The 22,589-nt window shown below is 37.7% G+C and overlaps 1 protein-coding gene across 1 annotated transcript in view; it reads left to right on the forward strand.

The window, feature by feature from the left end:
• LOC126198663 (modular serine protease-like) overlaps positions 1 to 22,589 on the forward strand; it is a 247,358-nt gene that overhangs the window by 193,944 nt on the left and 30,825 nt on the right. The window contains exon 8 of the mRNA XM_049935142.1: positions 9,049 to 9,210. Coding sequence (XP_049791099.1) covers positions 9,049 to 9,210 — 162 coding nt within the window. The remainder of the gene's footprint in view (positions 1 to 9,048; positions 9,211 to 22,589) is intronic.

A 22,589-nucleotide genomic window follows, 5' to 3' on the forward strand; every position in this document is an offset into this window, starting at 1 on the left:
GAAAAGGAACTGTTGTTCTGTGACTACTGTTCCTCTGGCAAAGGGTATTTCAGCAGTATGAGATGAGGTCGAGGTGGTTCCCAGAACAGAAGTATCTCCAAGTGACCTAATTTTCTGAACTTGTTTCCTGGAGAAATATCATTGCTAACTCTTCTGTCCATACCAGAATTGAGTGGAGGACAAAGCCAGAAGCATTTGAGGAGGAAATAGGAGAGAATAATACAGGACGGGCTACAGTTGTTTAAGAGCTCCATCTTGATGATATTTACTTTTGCAATATCAGGGCCTTTGGTATACATAATATGAAAGTATAAACCGTTTATTAAATTGTTTGTTTATGAACAGTGCACCAACTGAACTCCTAATAAATTAATGTTTTCATAATCAGTCTTTGGATTACCACCCTTTTATCATTTAGTTAAATAATGTATAATTCTTTTCATAATCTTTCCAAATGTAATAAAACTGATCACTAGTATTGGAAGAGATAATGTATTGAACTAAAGTAAACGATGCTGGTCTCACAGTTGCTGTTATCATCAGAACCACAAGTATTAATGTAATGATATCAATAAAACTTGTTTGAATTAGTACAGTAATGCTTTAAAATAATTTCTATGGTGTAAACTAAAAAGCACTTACATGATGACAGTCTTAACATTATTGCTCTGGATGTTTCCATGACAGTCACTTACTGAATTTTATCATTAATCGAAAGATATAGTCACAAAGTTAATATTCAATTTGTACAAAATTCCATTTCTAATACCAGATACCAAAAGTTGTTCGTGTCCCCGCCCCCCTCATGCCCAAAATCCATTGGTTCTTGTGCTGTATCCAGCTACACTACTTAAAAGGTTTTTATTTTATAAATTTATTAACCTGTAGTTTCAAATACACCACTTCTATGCACATTTAGCCCTTATGCAAGTCATTAAGTATTCATAATAGCTATCTCAAAATAAATGAGCTAATTTTCCTGATACCCATGTAAAATGTGCAAATTAGTTCTGAGTAATCCATACGGGAAAAAAATCTCGAAATGTAACAGCAATCAAATATTTTATTGTTGTTTCTGAACTGAGATAATTACGAAGTGGTCATTCAGGCAGTTTTAAATCTCAACAAATAAGTTGGCACATTTTTAATAGCTTTTTGTTATTATAGTAATTTAGTATTTTGTAAATGCGAATCCTTTGAGCATTACTCAGGGCATACATTCCATGAGATTAGTATGTACATATTATCATATGGGGTGTGGTGGTTTGCTTGAAGCTTCTGACATTACTGTTAGAATAATATACATATATATGTATTATACAGAAATGAGTGTTTGCTTATTAGCTGTATCTATTATTTGTAAAGGAGTAAAAACTTAACATAAAAAATTAAATAAAGACTGCAACTGACTCAGTTTTGTATATTGGTTATTAAACATGTACATACAATGGCTTTCATGAAATGCATTCATGTTAACTACCAGGCGCCCTTAAACAATGGAAATTCCAGGTTGGAATAGCAATAAAAAGGATAAATTGCTGTTTATTGTGAAGATAATGCATTGAGTTACAGACAGGCAAAGTGAAAAGACTGTTTCACACTTAGCTTTTGGCCCAAAGCCATCTTCAGATAACACGCGTGTGCACATGCAGAAGAAGAAGAAGAAGAAGAAGAAGAAGAAGAAGAAGAAGAAGAAGCTGGAACAACTCAGGCACACAACTCCTTTGGCCAAAAGTTGAGTGTGAAACAGTCTTTTTTGTTGTGCCAGTCTGGAACTCAGTGTATCTTCTTTATGGTGAGTAGCAGCGTACCCTTTCTGTAATTGTTTGGACCCCCTTAAACATGTGCATAATTTATTTATCTATTTCTAAAAGCTTTATTATTTACCTGAGAATTTACATTTTGTTAGAGGTACACTGATGATTACAAAATGCAATCTGTTTATAAATTCCGCCAGTAACAGCAAACATTTAAAAAAAATAATCATTGGAGAATCAGTAATGTTTAATGTTAGTTATTACAGTGGTGATGGGATCAAAATTGTTATTTTGAAATGTAACCAAAAGTTCTATTCATAAAGTAAAGTGTTATTAATGCAGATACCTTTCCACAACTGCACCTTCTTCTCAACATTTGCAATGTTTTCATGAAGAGAAATGGTTCAAACTTCCTACAATCCTAATTTAAGTAGAACAAATGTTCAATTGAAGGTAAGATAAAATACCTCTCTTGTATAGTGAACAAAAAACTTGCTAAAGTATAAATAGTAATAAAAAAATTCATTCCAGTCCAATGTGTACCATTCAATAACTTGAATATAAAGGTCAAACTGATGGACTGACTGACTGACTACGGCACCTTTGAAAGTATGTGCCTATAATAAAATGGGTTTTTGTCTACTTATGAAATTGCACTTTAAAAAGAGAAATTCGAGATTATAGTGTACTGATTCCAGGTTTTTATTATTGTTTTATTTTATGGCTTCAGTAACAGAAAGGTAACAAAAGAAATGTGATTGATAAAAGCATAGTTAAGTGCCAGACTAAAGATTCAAAGGTCAGGGGTGGGGGCTGTAATTGCGTCATTTACTCCAGTCCTGGCACCACTGTTTGTTAATATGAAGAATGCAGAATTCTGTTGCAGTTCAGGGCCCAGATTTAACAGTAGGTTCACCTTTAACTGACTAGGAAGTCAGTGCAAAAATCACTGTTGTACTCAAATCAAACTTTCCAGTTGACAACAGCTTTACATTTCATCTTACAGGAAAAGCAACAACAAAAATATTTTGGGATAAAAATTACTACCATATGGGGTGTGTTTTTTTTTTTTTTGCAAAGAATTTCAATATTACTTGAAGCTGTTGTGTTCTTGGTAATGTGTTGTAAATAATCTTCTTAAAATATTAAAATTAACAATAAAATTAAATTTTGGGTGAATCAAGATGAATTCAATTGCAATTTGAAAGAAATGTGTAATTTTGATTTTACATGTCTTTTGGATGTAATTCATTACAACTATTTGTATAAGATAGCTAACACTAAAAATATTTCATTCCTTAGAAATAATCATATACTGGCATTACTGTAAATGTGACTCTCGAGACATTGGAAGAGTGGAAATGGAAAACAACTTAAGTGCCAAATCTGACATTTATCAGGAGAATGAGAAAGCAGTTTATCTGTTTACAAAACTGACTTGCACTGAAAAGTTGAGAAAGTATTGAAATATAATAGAATTATGCTGCTTGCCACATCACTACAAAAAATAATGAAAGAAATTAGAAAATAAGTTTTTTCTTGTGAGTGTTCAAAGTATTGTACCAGGGAACTATTTCCAAGTGCCAGTACAAAATATTTTACAAGGTGATACTTGCAAAGAAGAAACTAGCAACCAGCCACATTTTTAATGCTGTTTATTTACACAAACAGTGCCATTACTGGTATTGAACTGACAGGTTCATTACTGGAGAGCTGTTCATGTTTGTATTACATTTATTTTTTTGTTCCCCCCCCTCCCCCACCCCACCCTCGACAGCTAATGGAAACAACAAATGTGATGTAACTTAAATGTGAACATGTGTCTGGAAATGAACTTCTTGGTTTGAATCTGGTAACAACACTGTTTGTGCAAATAAATAACATTATTAACAGCGACTGGTTGCTGTTTTCTTCTTTCCAAGACTCAAATTGCATTTTGCATGCAGTCACAGTCTCTCACAAACATCAATAGCAGGAACAAATTTTTGGTTCCAAGTGACATAAATACTGAGGCACAATGTTTTATTTGCGATAATATAAGTACAGATGCAGCATTAGGTTTTTAACTAGTAGGACTGTACTCAACAAAAACAACTTTTTGTGTTCTAAATTTTGGAACATGAGAGGGACACACAGCTCAACACAGAGACCATACACTATCTACTAAAGTATGTTTGAAAGACTTTCTCCATGGATTGGCATCTGGATCAAGTCTAGGGGCATGCAACACACTACCAAGAACACAACAGCACAGAAAATAAAGTATGTGAAAAAATGACACTTTAAGCATTATCCATTACCACTTTTTATATGCAAAACAGATAAAAATATGTGACACTACCATAGCTTTCCCTTCCTTGAGGAGGGGAGACGAATAGGCAGAAGAATGTTAAAAGAGTAGGGCAGATCACTCCCTCTAGGATAAACAGGATACAGAAAGAAGGGAGATATTTTTCTTGCCTCATCCTCAAAACAGGTTGATCCTTCTCATCTTAGAGTCCAATGTAATAGATAAAAGACTCTACTCACCAAGCAGTGACAGGAGAACACACACAGAAAAAAGGTTTACTGGTGCAAGCTTTTGGAGTCAGTGGCTTCTTCTTCTGGCAAAAGAAGTTGAAGGGGAAGGAAGAGGGTTGAAGGAAAAGGACTGGAGAGGTTTAGGAAAATGGGTACAGTTCAGAAATGTAACGCACAACCTGGAGTCAGGTGAGACTTATCGGACAGGATAAGAAGCAAAGACTGACTGTTAGGGATTGCACCAGAAGACTTGGAAACATGAGAGCATAAAAGTGGAAGACAGGATAGTATGCAAGACAAAGATTACTACTAAAACATAATGCACGAGAGTGAAAAGATATGTGCATTGTATACAACAAAGATTTATACAACAAAGATGGGAGGGGGACAGTGAAAAATAGACAAGTGAGATAATGAAAGATGTAGAAAACTAAAACTGAGTCAAGAAAGGAGTGGTTACTGTGAAGAAATGCTGAGATGGAAGGAATTAATGTAGATTAAGGCCAGGTGGATGGTGAGAACCAAAGAGATGTTGTAGCGCTAGTTCCCGCCTGCAGAGTTCTGAGAAACTAGTGTCTGGGGGCAGAATCCAAATGGCATGTGTGGTGAAACAGGCACCAAGGTGATGACTGTGATGCTGTAGAGAATGCTCTGCAACAGGATATTGTGTGTTGTTGGTATACACCCTCTGTCTATGTCCATTCATCTTGACTGATAACTGGGTGGTACTCATGCCAATGTAAAAGGCTAAACAGTGTTTACATAACAGTTGGTATATGACGTGTCATTTTACAGGTATCTCTCCCTTCAATAGAACATCTTTTATCAGTTACAGGGCTCGAACAGATAGTGGTAGGAGGGTGCATAGGGTAAGTCTTGCAGTAGGAACAGTCACAGGGATAGGAGCCATAGAGTAGGGAGATGGGTGCAGAATGAGCATAGGGTCTGACAAGGATATTGCGGAACTTGGGTGGGCAGCAAAATGCTATTCTAAGTTTGGAAATATCTTGGACAGAATTGATCTCATTTCAGGGCATGATTTTAGGAACTTGTAGCCTTGTTGAAGCAGCTGATAAATACATTCAAGACCAGGATAATACTCAATGACCAGTAGTGTGCTCTGAAATTGTGTTTTGGAGGGATCAGCAGTACCAGTATTGGATGTGATGGCCCTTTTGAAATCTGCTTTTGAGCTAGGCTGGTGAGGTAGTTATGTCCAGTGAAGGCTGAGATGAGAATGGCGGTGTATCGCTGTAAAGTATCTGCAACAGAACAAATGTTTGCCTTGAATTCCAAGGCTGTATGGCAGAGAAAATTTGACATGGAAAGGATAGCAACTGTCAACATGTAAGTACTGTAGTTTGATAGTAGGTTTAACGTAGACAGAAGTGTGTAGCTGGCCCTCAGTGAGGATGAGATCAACATCAAGGAAAGTGGCATGGGATTCAGAATAGAACCATGTGGAATTTAATTGGGAGAAGGTATTTAATGAATCCAGGAATTTTAACAGGTCAGCCTCACCATATGTCTATAAGACAAAGACATCACCAATGTATCTAAACGAAAACAGGGGCAGAAGGCTTATGGATCCCAGGAAAGCCCCTCCAAGTGACACATGAAAAGGTTGGCATAGAAAAGAGCCATCCTTTTTCCCATGCTGTACCCCTAATATGTTTGTTTGTCTGCCCCTCAAAGGTGAAGTAATTGTTGGTAAATATAAATTTGATTAAGATGAGCAAGAAGGATGTCATAGGGTTGGAATCAAGTGGGTGCTGACTGAGGAAATGTTCACCACAGACAGACCATGGACATGGGGGATGTTGGCATAGACAGAGGTGATATCAATGGTGACAAGCAATGTGTTTGGCGAGAGTGGGGAAGGCATGTATTACAGATGCTCTAGGAAACAGTTGCTGTCTTTAATATAGGAGGGAAGTCTTTCTACTATGAGTTGCAGTTGCTGAACAACAAAGGCAGGTATACATTTGGTGAGTGAGTGCTTAGAAGTCACCAACCATTGGACGGCAGGATGATTGGGTTTGTGGATCTTATAAAGAAGGTAAAAGGTGAGAGTGCATGGTTTGGGTGGGGTAAGAAGTTCTATGGATTGAGGTGTAAGTCCTTGAGGGGCCTGAAGTTTTTAGGGGGGACTGCAGGTCAGTTTGAATCACAGGGGTCGGATCTTGACGGCAGATGCTGGATGTGGAGGTGTCAGACATCTGACGCAGGCATTTACTAAAGTACTCCTATTTGTCAAGTACCACAGTGGTAGGTCCTTTGTCTGCTAAGAGGTTAATGATGGAATCATCAGCTTTTAGGGAACACAGAGCCTGGAGTTCTTTAGAGGACAGGTTAGGGTCATGTTTGTAGGGACCTGAGGAAGGGTTGTGAAGCAATGCTGGATGTGAAGAATTGTCAGAAGGCCTGTAAGGGATGATTTTGACGTAGTAGTGATGGATCAAGTTGGGATCATGGTCAGAACTGTTCAAGGCAGGGTTCAATGTAAAGTTTGCTGTTGGAAAAGTTTTTGAATTGGGTTGCAAAGTGATATTTCCAGTTGACATTACATGCAAAGGAAAGTAAGTCCTTCACCAGAGAACCATGAATAATGCAGGTTTAGGGCTGAAAATGAGACCCTTGGATAGTACAGATAATTCAGGAGGGCAGAGTGCTTTATATGAGAGGTTGAGAACACTATACTGTTGTGACTGGCTCTTGTGATAATTGTGACTGTTTCAGTAGTAATGAGATCTTGCATGTTACTCTGTCTTCCACTTTTAAGCTCTCACATTTTCAAATCTCATCCAGTGCAGTCCCCAATCATCAGTCTTTCCTTCTGACGCTGCCGGTAAGTCTTCTCTGACTCGGTGATTTTTCTGAACAGTACCCCTTTTCCTAAACCTCTCCAGCCCTTTGCCTTTACCCCCCTTTCTTTCCTTCAACTCTTCTGCTGAAAGAGGGAATCACTGGCTCCAAAAGCAGCATAAGTTAAAAGGTGTGTGTGTGTGTGTGTGTGTGTGTGTGTGTGTGTGTGTGTGTGTGTGTGTGTGTGTGTGTGTGTGTTCTCTCCTGCCATTTATTGGTGAGTAGATTTTTTAATCTGTTCAATTACATTATATTGTCAAAAATTGATAATTTTCGTTGTCATATTACAGTCTGAGTGATCTGCCCTTTCTTCCACAACCTCCGTCCCTCCGTCCCTCCCTCCCTCCCTCCCTCCCCTCCTTTGCCCGCAGCTCATGGTCTAGTGGCTTGCTTTGCTCTCTCTGGAGCACAGGGTCCCGGGTTCGATTCCAGGCCAGGTGGGGATTTTCTCTGCCCAGAGACAGGGTGTTTGTGTTGTCGTTATCATCATCATCATCATCATCATCATCATCATCATTTGTAACAGTGGCTCGATTGGAATGTGTAAAAAATTGGACTGCATAAAAATTGCGACTTTGTACAGGCACTGATGACCGCCCAGTAGAGCGCCCCACAAATGAATCATCATCATCTCTCCCCTCCCTAAGGAAGTAACTATTAGTTCTGAAAGTTAGGATAGTCTTCTGGAATTTGTGTGTCTATTTGCAGTACTGATATTTCATGTCCTGAAGAAAATTAAGGCCAGCAATTTTAAAATCATAGTCAGTAAATTTTCCTTTTTATGCAGTTTGCAAAAGAGAAGCTACCATTGCCCTGCTTTGTGAATGAGGAAGATGAACGACGACATCAGAATGGAGGTGGTGATGGTGATGGTGAATGCATACGATGGTTCAGGGTATAATGAAAGAAGCAACAAAAAAAGAGAATACAGAAACATAGAAAAAATCAGGAACATAATGGTATAGTCAATGAAAGACTTTGATAGAAGTGGTAGAATTAGTGATTCTTGTGGTGAAATTGAACAGTGGCAAATAAGATGGCCAGTAACTGACACTCTGTGTCTGAATATACAGCAGAAGCTGTCTTACTTGTTACAGAGGGTTCAGTTAACACATGGTACTATTAACTCGTCTCCAATTCAAAGTGAGTGCAAGAAAATTTTTAAAAACAATTATGAAAACTATGAAAGAACAATTTAGAAAAATGATAAAGTGAGCAGTAATAGTTGTTACTAAATCTAAGCTCTGAGGAAAGCTGAAGGATTTATATGGATGAAACATCAATACAACTTTCCAGTGCATTAGAGCAGAAAAACACTGCCCAGCTTGTAATAAAAAGTACACAGCCATGCAGACCAAATGTGTGGATTAATTACTGTGTGATTATGAACTGTTTTGCTGAGTCATGATACTACTGGAAAATATCCCTTACCATCCACTTCAAACCGAGCGAGGTGGCGCAGTGGTAAGACACTGGACTCGCATTCGGGAGGACGACGGTTCAATCCCGCGTCCGGCCATCCTGATTTAGGTTTTCCGTGATTTCCCTAAATCACTCCAGGCAAATGCCGGGATGGTTCCTCTGAAAGGGCACGGCCGACTTCCTTCCCCATCCTTCCCTAATCCGATGAGACCGATGACCACGCTGTCTGGTCTCCTTCCCCAAAACCAACCAACCAACCATCCACTTCAAAGTGGTTTGCAGAGTATAGATGCAGATCAAAAACTATGCTTCCTAAAGATTTCCATTTCTTTGTCTATATTGCCTGAACATGTTGGGGTCCATAATAATTGTAAGACTGATGTTAACAATAATAATCTGTTAGGTTAATCTTTCTCATCATGCAAGTAAAGACTAAAATAATACAGAACGTAAAATAAAAAATGTAATTATTAAAATGTTGCAGAATGTGGAAAACCAATTCCGAAAGGGCAGACATATGTCCTTAATGGAAGGCCTGTGTTAGCTGGGGAGTTTCCATGGCATGTTGGTATATACTTACTTGAAAATGGTAATTTTGAACAAAAATGCGGTGGATCCATCATAAAAAGAAAGCTGGTTTTAACTGGTGAGTCATTTGCAAGTTAAGTATTCACTACACTGTGTGTTACTTTTGGTTATGTTCTGGTTAATGTATTCTGCATTGCATTAAACAGTGTCATTCAAGCTTCTTGAAAGACAGTAATCTTTAATTTGTTCACTCCCTCCTTAACTCCCTGAAAATCTTAGGCTTATACATCTTAACTGACTCTTGCATCTCATTGTTCATTTGCCTCTTATTTTGTTGCAGTGGTCCTCCCTTCATCCAGAAAATTTACCTGACCTTCCTGACAAATCTTCATAAAATCCCAGTCCATACAATGTGGAAAAACTATGAACAACGAAAAGAGCAAAGAAAACCACATACAGTACAACTGAAGTGGTGAGCTGGTGACAGGCACACAGAGAAGCTCTAAAACATAATGCTCAGCTTTATCACAGTAAAGCTGGAAGTTCTAGATATTGTTGAAATATTCCATAACTTTTTATTATCATAGCTTTACCACTGTGCGTGTTGAAATTATTGTATATGGAAATGTTAGACCCCTGTTCAGTTAGATGTCATATACAGAATTTTTTGTAGTTGACTTACATTTTAAAAATGTTGTCTGGTGAAAGAAAAGAAAGAAAGAAAAGTTGAATATGGAACTCCAGAACTATTTTTTCTGGTCCAAGTCTACACAGGGTACACAAATACATTACTGTAGGTGGTAGTTAAATGATGCTGTTAACTAATCATTTTCAAATATTCAGTATGCCTTTGGCACTATAATTTCTTCTACAAAGAATAATAGTATGCAAATACAAAGAGCATTTACCGCAAGATAAATATGAGCATATTATTCTCAGTAGGCGAGGTTCCTTTTCCATTGGATGTTCACCCTTTTTTATGTATTGATTTATATCTCTAGTAGTAGTAGTAGTAGTAGTAGTAGCAGTAGTAGTAGTAATAGTATTTTCTGATCATATAATTTATCCATTTTTTAACTTTCAGGCAGTTTTAAGCCTCAGTGCACACCTCCATTTCCAGCTGCCCAAGAGTGATATTATGATAGCTCGAAAACATCATTTGTAGTTAATTATATCTTCAGGATGGATACTATTTTGACATTTTCAAGTGATGATGTAGTGATCTTTGTGATTTGTTTGTAGTTTGTTTTTCTACCTTATGGTGTGGTCCACTCTTAGCATTCATAGTTTAAAATGCATTTTTATATGTTGTGTGATTTGTTAAAAAAACTTGAATACACACTAAGTACAGATATGCTTTGCTGTACTATTAATAAGCTAATATGACCTATAGAAAGAAGAGACAAGAAGTGCAGAGGCACCAAATTTATCACAGCCAGGAGCAGGAATTATGCATTCACAGTGGGGATGCTCAGAACTCGATGAGAATAGCTTTCGTAGTGGCCCGTGATGGAAGCCAAAGAGAGGCCTTCTGTCCATGCACAGTGAGTAGTGATTGTGCTGCTGTGGTTAAAAGTTGAGTTAACTGTGTTGGAGTATAAATCTGAGGTTCTTGTTTCTCCTGTTTTGATTTAGTGGTAGTCAGCATTGAACTTCAGGCAGTACTTAGCTGAAATCCTGCATCCCTGTTGATAATGTTGTCTGTCATGTAGATATGTATGGCCTCCTTAAAACCTCAGTCCCAGAACAATGACATTAAGGATAAAACTTTTGTTTTCTCATAAAACATGCAATGACTTGTGTTCAAGCAGTGTTCTGCCACAGCTAAATTGTTGGACTGGCTCTAGCGCGTCTGTCAGTGATGTTCAGCATAATGTTGTCACATGATGGCACATGTCTATCCAATGTAAGTCTTCCCAAACTGAGATACAATCTTCTGAGGCCATGATCATCTTCGACAAAACATGACAGGTTCCTCAGTTTTGTTGGTAAATGAATAACCCAGTCTTGTAGTGGGAACATGCACATCTTTATTTGCATCCCTACATTGAACTTAATTTAATCAGAATGCATTATGCATCAAAAAGAGTTCAGTGTAGTGGTGTAAATGAAGGTGCAGGCTACCTCAGCCTAAGAAATGGGGCATATAGAGGAGAAGACAGAAATTTTATCCTCAGCATCATAGTTCCAAGATTGTGCTTTTAAGGAAACCATAAGTATCGATATGACAGTCAGTCTTATCAACATCCATGCAAGATTTCAGCAAGGCATTGCCTGCAGTTCAGCACTGGCCACCATTAAATTAAACATTGTGGAACAATAACTTCTGAGTCATGTCAGTATGTATTGCAAGCAGTTAATTCAGCTATTGACTACAGAAGCATCTGGCAACAAACTCATCGCATTGTACCCATGTGGGAGATCTCTCTTTGACTTCCAGCAGTGGCCACTGAGCACTAATCTCCTCAAAGTGAGAGTCCCACTCGACATTTGAATGCTGCTCCTTGCCCTGGTAAATTAAGACCCCTTCATACGAGTATCGCCAATGGCATCTTCCAGCAGTGATGACAGCAACTACCACCACATGAAGGTGTTGAACAGTTGTGCCAGTAAAATATTGCACAATGTTATTCAGCATCAATCAATGTAAGTGTATTTGCAGCTGGCCCTTGTTAAAATAGTAAATGAAATTTCTGAGACATTGGTTACAGTGAGATACTTCATGTGCTTGCATTATGGTGATCTACTATTCTTCTAGAAGGTAGAACCTGTATATCTGTGTAAAGAAAAATGAAACTGCTAATATATCAAGCTAGACATAAATTCCAATTTAAGGTTAGAATAGGTAGTCTATTGTAAAAAAGCAATTATGCAGATATTCTTTAAGATGCCTACCTCCCTCAAAATGCATAGCATGATTTCTTTAGGGGATGTCCACAACAGCAGCAGTTAAAGATGAAATAGCAGAAATAAGTTGGGTTTATGTAGAGAGTCTTTACTAATATTTAAGGAAATAATGAAGGCTTAAAATTGATTCCTGCACCAATTTAAGAATTTGTGGTGCTGTAGAATAAGCCACATAACTCTTACACAATCTGTCTAGATAACTGGCATCAGGCTACAAGGGGCAGTTTTATGTCAGCAGCTGCAACATGACGTACTAGGGCTACAGCTCATCTCTGTTGTAATTAATGATTTGAGCTACAGGGGTAACATGTTGCAGTTTGCAAATGGTATGTCCTTGTTCAGGGATGGAAAGAGTGCTGTCGGAACAGCACAGGAAGCTGATGTTTTATTTATTGAGGCTAATAACTGGTTTTCCAGGAATAAAATAGAACTAAACAATGGAAAGTCCAAATTGGAATATTAACACTATTATGAAAAGGATAGATTGCTACTCAGCATAAAGATGATGCACTTGGTGCAACAAAAGACTGTTACCCAGTGAGCTTTTAGCCACAGCCTTCTTCAGAAAGAAAAACCCACACACATTTACATCAGCAGGCACACTTCATGCACACATGACTTTTACCTCCCACTGATTCCACGCAGAACGCAATTGTGTTTCATTGAAAAGAAGTAACAATCTAGAGTGGAAAAGGAAAGGAGTAGGGATAGCAGGGTACAAATGAGGTAGGGGGGACAGAACTGAGAGTGGAGCAGAGAAGGGGAAAAAACTGTGGTTGCATTAGCAGTGTGTGTTTCACTATGAGGATCAGGGGACATGAATTGAGTGGAAGTGATAGTACAGAGTAGGTGACAATGTATTACCATAGGTTGATGGTGTTTTGGGAGTGGAGAATGTGTTGTAAGGATAACTCCCACCTGCACAGTTCAGAAAAGCTGGTGATGGAGGAGAGGATCTGGATGGCCCAGGCTGTGAAGCAACCATTGAAACCAAGCATGTCATATTCAGCTGCATCTTTTGCCGCAGTGTGATCCAATTTGCTCTTGGCCACATTTTGGCAGTGGTCATTCATCCTGTTAGACAGCTGATAAGTAGTCATACCAATATAAAAAGCAGTGGTGTATGACATGGCTGCTTTCACAAGTGACAATTGACTAGGTCTGGGGGATAGTGCCTGTCTATGAAGGCCTTTGAGACCTTCAGCAAGCAGGGCAAGGAAGTTCTTGTCACTGGAGATACACCATCACCAGGTGGCCACACTGTGTGGAAGGGATTTTCTTGTTGCATAACAGATGTCAGCTGTCAAAATGCAGGTACTGTTGATAGTTGGTGAGTTTAATGTGGACAGAGGTATGGATGGAGCCATCGGAGAGGAAGAAGTCAATGTCTGGGAAGATGGCATGCTGGCTTCATGAGGATCAGGTAAAGTGGATGGGAGAGAAAGTGTTGAGTTTGTGAAGGAATGAGGATAGACTGTTTTGGCCCCAAGACCAGCTTATGTGATATCGTCAACGAACATGAGCCAGACTAAGAGCTTGCGGTTGTGGGGGGCTGGGAAGGTTTCCTCTAGATGGCCCACAAACAGGTTGGCATAGGAGGGTGCCATGTGGATGCCCATGGTTATGCCACAGATTTGTTTATTTGTGTTCCCTTCAAAGAAGTAGTAGCTGTGAGCTAGAATAAAGTAAGTAAAGTGTAAGGGGAATGAGGCAGTGGGTTTGGAGTCTGAAGGATATTGGGAAAGGTAGTGTTCGATAGCAACAAGACCATAGGTAAAAGGGGTGTTGATTTATAGACAAGTGGCATCAACAGTGATTTCAAAAAAATAAAATAATAATAAATAAATAAATAAAAACTGTCTTTATGAATTTCCACTCTTCTCCACATGTGCAAAACTTTGTTACAGTACCATACCTTGAAAATACGTTTCTGAACTCAGAACCTTAGTGTCAGTAACCAAGCCTATGGGCACAAGATAATTTAAAATGGGACTGTCATATAAAAGAACTTGAGAAAAAACTGTCAAAAGCTTGTTATGCTCTGCATGTGTTAAATAAAAGTGCAAGCAAGTCAACAATTATTCAGGCGTATTGTGCATACTTCATTGCACTACTTCGATCTGGGCTAATCTTCTGGGGAAATTCAGCCACCAGCATAAAGATCTTTAGGATGCAGAAAAGAGCAATCAGGTCTATCTGCAACCTAAGAAAACTGGAAACATGTAGATCACATTTCATCCAAATGAAAATAATGAGCCTACCAATCCTTTACATATATGAGTGTATCCTGTTCGCAAATGAGTATCTTTTAAACCAAACTGGACATCTTCAACAAAATAAGCATAGACATAGTCACAACACAAGAAACACACATAATATCCACATGTCACAATGTAGGACAGCACTGTACCAAAAAAGTGTATCAGCTATATAACAGCCTACCCAGTGATTTAAAATCACAGCAACATAAATTTTTTTAAACATAATCTTAAGTCATTTCTAGTGGAAAAATGTTTTTACTCTGTAAAAGAATTTTTAAAAATAGCCTTGTAAACAATGATTATGTAATAATAGTTAAATTCAGATTATGAATGAATGAATGAATGAATGAATGAATTAGGAATCCATCAACAGTGATCAGGAATCCAGAAGGGGGTGACTTCTGTCCCTACAGTGAATAGCAATCCATCCTTTTCATAATATTGTCACAATAATCTTGTTAAACGAAATGATAGTTGGTTAGGAAAGTGTTAAAGTACAAAGTACTATTTGATTAATAAACAGCATGTCTCTGCAGTGGATCACTGCCTTCATATAAAACAACCTTGTTAAAAATTTTGGTAAATAATTCAGTTTCATAATTAATGGCTTGGTTAGATAACTAAGGACATTACTAGATTTAGAAAAATTAGGGCAACAGAAGCATAATGTCAGATCCTACAATCAAATGAGCATAATGGCTCAAATGGAAGATGTAATTTTGGGTGAAACCAAACTTAAATTATAAATATTTTTTAGTTAATTAAGTTTTGGAAAAATGAAAGCAGCTCTGCAGAGAATGAAGTCAAGGCTTTCTAATGACTAGTGTCAATCTTGTTAAAGCTACTGAGTAGCTCACATTAATTTGACTATGGCATGCTGTTGTAAAAACTTAAGTTACCAAATTTTCTTAATGAATGAGCTTTTAAGCAAAGCTGAATTATCACTTGACTCATCAGACTGAAAACTACAACATGAATAATAAGATTAAGTAAAATACTGCTGAACAATATTTTGGTAATTCTTTATAGATGTGGTCGACATAATTGCATGTTTAGGTGGACACTCTCAAAGAATAAGAAAAAAAATAAGTATACAAAGGAGAGGAATAGTGGCATATGGATTAACTCCACTTGGTTATGTTTCACCATGAAGGTCGTTAGCCAACTGCCTATTGTATTGAGCACAGCGTATATTCTTGTACATGGAAAATATATTAAATGCAATATTTATGTCCTGCATACATTTATAATGAATTTTTCGTGATACATTAGTTAGAGGATTGATTTAAATAAATATTAAGCGTATTTATAATGTTATTAAGAAGTAACACACAAAATTTTCATGCATAAGTCGATATTTGTTATCTAAGATTTTGTTTACTACTATTTACCAATGCAGCATATATGTTTCTCTGTTTATACTTTTCATGGTTGTCTTAAACAAGTTAACTTGCATCAAAACAGCCTTCAGATCACAACAGTAACATTGAAGGGAATAAATGTAACTCTCCATGCTACTTTATCCTGTGCAAGCCTCTTATCTCTGAATAATTACTGCAATGTATGTCCTTCTGAATCTGCTTACTACATTCATCTCTTGGTCTCATTCTATGATTTTTACTCGCCACACATCCCTCCAGTACTCAATTGGTGAGTCCTTAATGTCTCAGAATGTGTCTTGTCAACTGATTCCTTCTTTTAGTCAAGTTGTGCCACAAATTTCTTGTCTCCCCAGTTCTATTCAGTACCTCCTCACTAGTTATGTGATATCTTCAGCAATCTTCTGCAACACCACATTTCAAAAGTCTTTACTCTCTTGTGGTCTAAACTGTTTATTGCCCATGTTTCACTTTCATACATGGCTACACTCCAATCAAATACCTTCAGAAAAGACTTCCTATCACTTAATATTCTCTCCTTCATAAATGCCTTTCTTCCCAATCTATACTTTTATGTCCTCTGTACTGTGCCCTTAGCAGTTATTTTGCTGCCTGAATAGCAAAACTCATCTATTATGATACAGTAAATGTCTTATTTCCTAATCTACTGCCCTCAGCACCACCTGACTTAATTTGACTACACTCCATTATCATTGGTTTGCTGCTGTTGATGTTCACCTTGTATCCTCCTCTGAAGACACCATCCATTCCATTCAAATGGTCTTCCAAGCTCTCTTATACATAAGTCACAGTGACATCAGCAAACCAACCTCAGTTTTTGTTTCTTCTCACTGAACTTTAATTTCTTCTCCAGATTTTGCTTCAGTTTCCTTTACTGCTTGCTCAAGTGCATATTGAATAACATTGGGGTAGGATACAACCCTGTCTCACTTCCTTCTCAACACTGCTTCTCTTTCATACCCATTGGCTCTTCCAAAACAGCAGTCTGTTTTCTGTAAGAATTGTAAATAGCCTTTTGTTCCCTGTATTTTACCCCTACTACCTTCAGAATTTCAAAGAGAGTATTCCAGTCAACATTGTAAAAAGCTTTCTCTAAGTATACAAATGCTATAAGCATACCACATTTATCTGATTATAAGAAAAGTTTTTTTTCCCCTATTAGTCATTCAAAAATATGGGGGTCATCTTATATTCACAGATAAAACTATGGCTGCTGAGATCAGCAGTTTTGCATCATTTAATGGATGATTATAGGTGTTGTCTTACATTTTTAGATGAAGCTTTGGCCATTGAGGTTTCATACAAATTTATTTTGAAGAATTTCAAAAAATTTGCTTAGCAAACAATACTTGGGTTTGAATAGGCTGAAGATTTCCTGATATGTCAAAGTCCTCAACATAGTATCAATCTAGCTCGAACAATCGTGTGACATTTGACTCACGGTGCTAGTGCAAGGCATAGCCAACTTCATGCAGGGAACTATGTGCAAGGGATAGTGAAGAAACTATGAACTAGCCACTACAATGATCTAATGCTCTGCTTTAAAATTGACAATTCTGTGGCCACTCTATCAACTGAAAAAAAATTCTCGTAGCTCTATGGACACCATATGCATACATTTATGCTGCTTTTTAAGTAAAGATAAAATTCAAAGGCAAAAATGTGTTTCCTCCAAATACATTACCTGATTTTGAATCCCAGTCTATAATTTATTTGGTTCTGAGACACTGTAATTATTTACCAAATGTATTGGAAATGAGAAATGTGGTCACTGTTCACATATTAAAATACCAAGGAAAAACTTTACCAACTTTAGAACAAGCTAGTGACATATACTTGGAATTCTACCACTCAATATTGTCCTATGGTATAATCTTCTGGGGCTGCAGATGGGGGGGAGGGGGGGGGGTGACGTTATGTGCAGCAAGAGTATAGTGTAAAGGTGATATGTGAATATCCTGTAGAAACCTCTTCTAGGACCTAGAAAACCACACACTTATTGCCAGTAAATGTAGTCATTATTGAGAGTTTTGGTTAATAACAAGAGTGAACATGCAATTCACAACCACAATAATACAAGAAAAAATTAATTTCTGTATTGACTATATATTCCTGTCTAGGGTTTGGAAATCAGTTTTACAGCCTGGTCCAAAAGTCTGTAACAGTTTGGTGGTAGACATCAGAGCAGGAAAGTGAAATTTTATTTGATTTGATTTGTTTTAACTTGGTTATTTTAGATTCATCATAAGAAAAACAAATTCCCTCTGTAAAATGAAATAAATCAACTATAAACTTATGATACATAAGAAAATATTTAACTCTGTTATTTTAGGCTGTCATTCATAGATTCTTCTGCTGTACCAAAGCAGTTCTGATGCAATGTTCTTACTTTTACTATTTGACTTAAAGCTTTCAGGTAGCTTGTTGTATGGAACAACTCCCATAGATCTTACACTGTCACTGACCAGTTATATGTATGTGACTGGGATGATGGGTCTGATAGAAGTGGATGTATTTATTTTTTTAAAAAATACATAAATTTTTGTGAATGTAAATACAAGGCACTGGCAGGATACCGAGCTCCAGAAATAGATGTTTAATGATAGTGGAAGAAGGCACTTTTCTGCTTTATAATTATCTCTGAGTGAGACACCCCAAAACTAAAAGCAATATGTGAGTACTGAGTTTACAAGTTAATATATTCACCTTTCAGTGTTGCAGACTTTACTGAGAACATCAAATACATACCACAAACATCTCAGTCTAAACTGCCTTATCAAAAGTATCCAGACACCCCTATGTAATGAATTGACCACTAGATATCATGAGAGGTGGGCCCATCAGTATAAAAGGAGATGGAGTGTGTTAGGTTGTCAGTAGAGAAGCAGAATAGGTCGGTTAGGAGAACTCATTGACTTCAAATGTGGACTAGTCATTGGATGTCTCATGAGTAAAGACACCATCTGGAACATTTTGACAATTCTAAAGCTGCAAAAGTCAACAGTTGGTGATGTGATTGTAAAATGGAAACATGAAAGAATGACCACAGCTGAGCCAAGACCTGGCAGACCTCATGTAATGACACACAGGACTGTCTAGCATTCATATGAGATCAGTAGGAGTCACTTGTGAGTTCCAAGGTGCTACCAGCAATCCAGCCAGCACAGTGACTATGCATAGGGAGTTAAAAAGAATGAGGAACAGTGGTCAAACACCTCCTCATAAGCCACCCTTCCTGTAGTCAGTCCTAAGTGACAGTTGAGGTGGAGTAAAGAGCTACGCTGCTACATAGGTAATGATTGCAAACAAGTGATTTGGAGTGGTGAATCACACTACAGCCTCTGGCAATCCAATGGAAAGGTGTGGGTTTGGCAGCTTCCAAAATGTTAAATCCCATGAGGTGTAGTGCCAACAGTGAAGTACAGAGGTGTTTTTCATGGTTGTGGTGCAGTCCCCTTATTGCACTTTGAGTACAGTAGAGGAACAGTTCAGAGATGACAGTTTGAATGAGCACGACAGTGCACCATGCCATAAATCAGAATCTGTGAGGCATTGGTTTATTAACAATAACATTCCTGAAATGGACTGGTGTGTCCAGAGTCCCAGTTGGAACCTAATGAAACACCTTTAGGATGAGTTGGAATGTATACTTCACACCAGACCCCTGCATCCAACATCACAACGTTCTCTGGTTTCAGCTCTTGGAGGAATAATGGTATACCATTCATCCAGAGACACTCAAATATTTAATTGAATGTGTCCCCAGCAGATACCAAGTTGTCATAAATTGAAGGCTGGACACACCCCACATTCATGTTCACTAACAGGTGTCTGGATAGTTTACTAATTTTTTTTTAATGTATGCCATACTGTAGAGTGTAATCTAATCACATCCTGAGGAATTTAGTGGCTACCTCTGTTTATAGGCACTTTTTCAACTCCAGCTATTCAAAAAACAAAATTGATGATTAATTTACAAAGCACTTCTCTTACAAATTACCACATTATAAGTTCTCAAGAATATAAATTCTGCTAAACTCAAATGTTCAGTCCCTACAGATCTTGACTTGCACAGTATATAGACAGCTAACAGCATTCTAGGTAAAGTAATATAAACACTCTGTTTGTAGCAGTATTATGGAAAGGAAAGTTGCTACTCACCATGTAGTGGAGATACTCAGTTGCAGACAGGTACAACTAAAAGACTCTCACAATTAAAGCTTTCGGCCATTAAGGCCGTAATCAACACACACACACACACACACACACACACACACACACACACACACACACACACACACACACAAACATGACTGCAGTCTCAGGCAACTGGTGGTTTCAGTTGCCTGAGACTGCAGTTGTGACGAAGGCCTTAATGGCAGAAAGCTTTAATTTTGAGAGTCTTTTTGTTGTGCCTATCTGCAACTCAGTATCTCTGTTATATGGTGAGTAGCAGCTTTTCTTTTCAGAATATTATTACATTCCATCCTGTATTTTCTGCTTTGTTTGTAGTACTAGATGAAACCAGCAGTTGAGTAGTACAAGAGGAGCAGCAGTGGCTTTCATCAAAGATAAAGTAATCTAGAAATAATTCCAATAATTAACTGTGCAAGTAAATTACCACTGCCATAATTTGTAGTTACTATACTTTACAGCTGTAGCCTGCAGTTTCTGCTTCTGCGTGGTAATGTTCAGCTAGATTTATTTCACATCCCTGAAGACTCTTCTTCATGATGAGGTTTAGGGAACATGTCTGAAGGAATGTAAACTTCAAATGAATCATCTCTGCTATGTTATAGCTTCATTAATAATGTTCCTCTTTTCAAATATGCAAAAGCACAGTGATTTTAAGCGAGCCACATATTTATTTTTTTGGAGATCTTCATTGTGTTGGATCCAGAGAAAGTTCTCCCAAATTAAACATCATTGTTGCAAACCACCTTTCTGGATTGTGGTCATAATATGAACATTTATGAGAGCCAACAGAACATTCCTGTTAGTTACTGGACATTATTGAACAATGTATTTTTTATTTCAATAGAGAAATGTAACCGGTCTAAAAACTCCTGTAGGTTTGTTAATTTCTTGACAACAGGAAGCTCCAGGGTTATCTAATGGGAACTAAAACCAAGTATGGAGAGGCTTTCCTACTGCGTCAAATTGATTACCATTGTTTGGTGTTGTCAACTTTACTTTGATCAACATTGTAATCCAGTGACAGTGTATATTGTGTAATTGGTGGATGCTAATTTTGTTAATATTGTGGTACAAGATCAGCATCATGGGAGGACAGGATGTGTGTTCACCAAATACAAAGTTAGTGCCACCACAAATGAACATTTATTGCTTGTTATAGCCTCAGGTGCGGATGCCTGATGTGGGCATACTACATCAGCCATTGAACATAGATCAGTTCTGTGCAGTCAAGGTTACTATTATTGTATAGCCTCCCAACTTCATCTGTGGAGCAAGATGCTATACATGTTGACAAGTAAACATCACTGCTTGCAATTTGGGTGGTGATATTGTTAGTACATTTTGTATCAGCCAGTCTTGAAATACTATGACAGTGAAACCTAATTCATGTCAAGTAATAGTTTTAATGGGTGGTAGAAGGGAAGTTTCAGTGTTAAAAGTGCTATGCAATATTGGGCTGAGGATCAACCCTTGAGGGGGGTCATTTTAATGTTCTATCTAAGCCAACCATCCAATTCCTGAACCAAAAGTAGGCACATTGAGTGTGAAGCAGCCTGTAGATCCATGAAGATGATGATGATTTCGAATTCCCAGATTTCAAAGCATATGTATTGGTTTAGGGATTTGAACAATACCATATGCAAATGAGTATTACAGAAGACTGCAGTTAAGAAACTGCATTGGGCAAATTCAACCAAGATGTCAAGCAATGCAGTGACACCTGAATTAACAAATCTAGCTTTCAAATTATTGCTATTAAATTAAAAGGCAAAAAGAATCCAGATGAAGAGTCATCAAGAAATGGGCATATAAAAGTCTAGAAACAGTTCCTGCCATGTGTCTTGTTGGATAGTTACGCGACACATCTGGTAGAATAATGTGCAGTGCCATGGGGTAGAGTGGTGTTTTTTTAGTGAGAAAGGGAATATTAATTGCTCGTATTCTATAGTTTGAAGGCTGAACAGGATAGTGCCACCCATCCCATCAATTTGGTCTTACCAAATTATGTTACAGCTGGAGAGTTGTGCTTCAACCATGTCTCTGCAATAATCAGTTCTGACCAATGAATGGTTTGCATCAAATTGAGCAGCTTATCTATTAGATCTCACTAACTGTGTATTCAGTTGAAGGATACATAGTCCTGTTTGTCAACTTGAAGATATCGAGGCTTCTTTCTTGGATGAATGGCATCTAGATCCAGTTGACCTTACTACTAAAACAAGATTACATTTGCAATCAGTTAGGTATTGGGTGCTATACTGGGCCAAAATATTGTTCCTTATGTGCCCTGAGCTTGACTGATGAGCTGTGGCAAATGCTACAAGTGAGGCATTGTGCATCAGGAGAGGTTTGCTATTGAAATTTACAGATATTACATTCCAAGAATAGTTTGATAACATTTTATTTCTTCCCACATACATATCATGAAATGATCATGATGAGAAAATGAAAAAAAATTAGACGTCATACAGAGCTTTACAGACAACCATTTTTCTGGGGGGAACAGATAGTAGTGTCAGCAGTACCCTCCACAACACACCATAAGGTGGCTTGCAAAGTATACATCTAGATGTAGGTAGGCTGTGATATCTCCCATGGGACTGCCAAGCATTGTTACTAGACTACTCCAGAAAATTGGGATGGTTGATAAAAGTGAAAGATATCTACTGTGATGAGAGGCGGTTACTTGGTGCTATGTTGATCGAGCAGTCAATTCCTAACATTAGCTTACA

The sequence above is a fragment of the Schistocerca nitens genome, chromosome 8, assembly GCF_023898315.1.
Source record: "Schistocerca nitens isolate TAMUIC-IGC-003100 chromosome 8, iqSchNite1.1, whole genome shotgun sequence".
In the NCBI taxonomy this organism is placed as follows: domain Eukaryota; kingdom Metazoa; phylum Arthropoda; class Insecta; order Orthoptera; family Acrididae; genus Schistocerca; species Schistocerca nitens.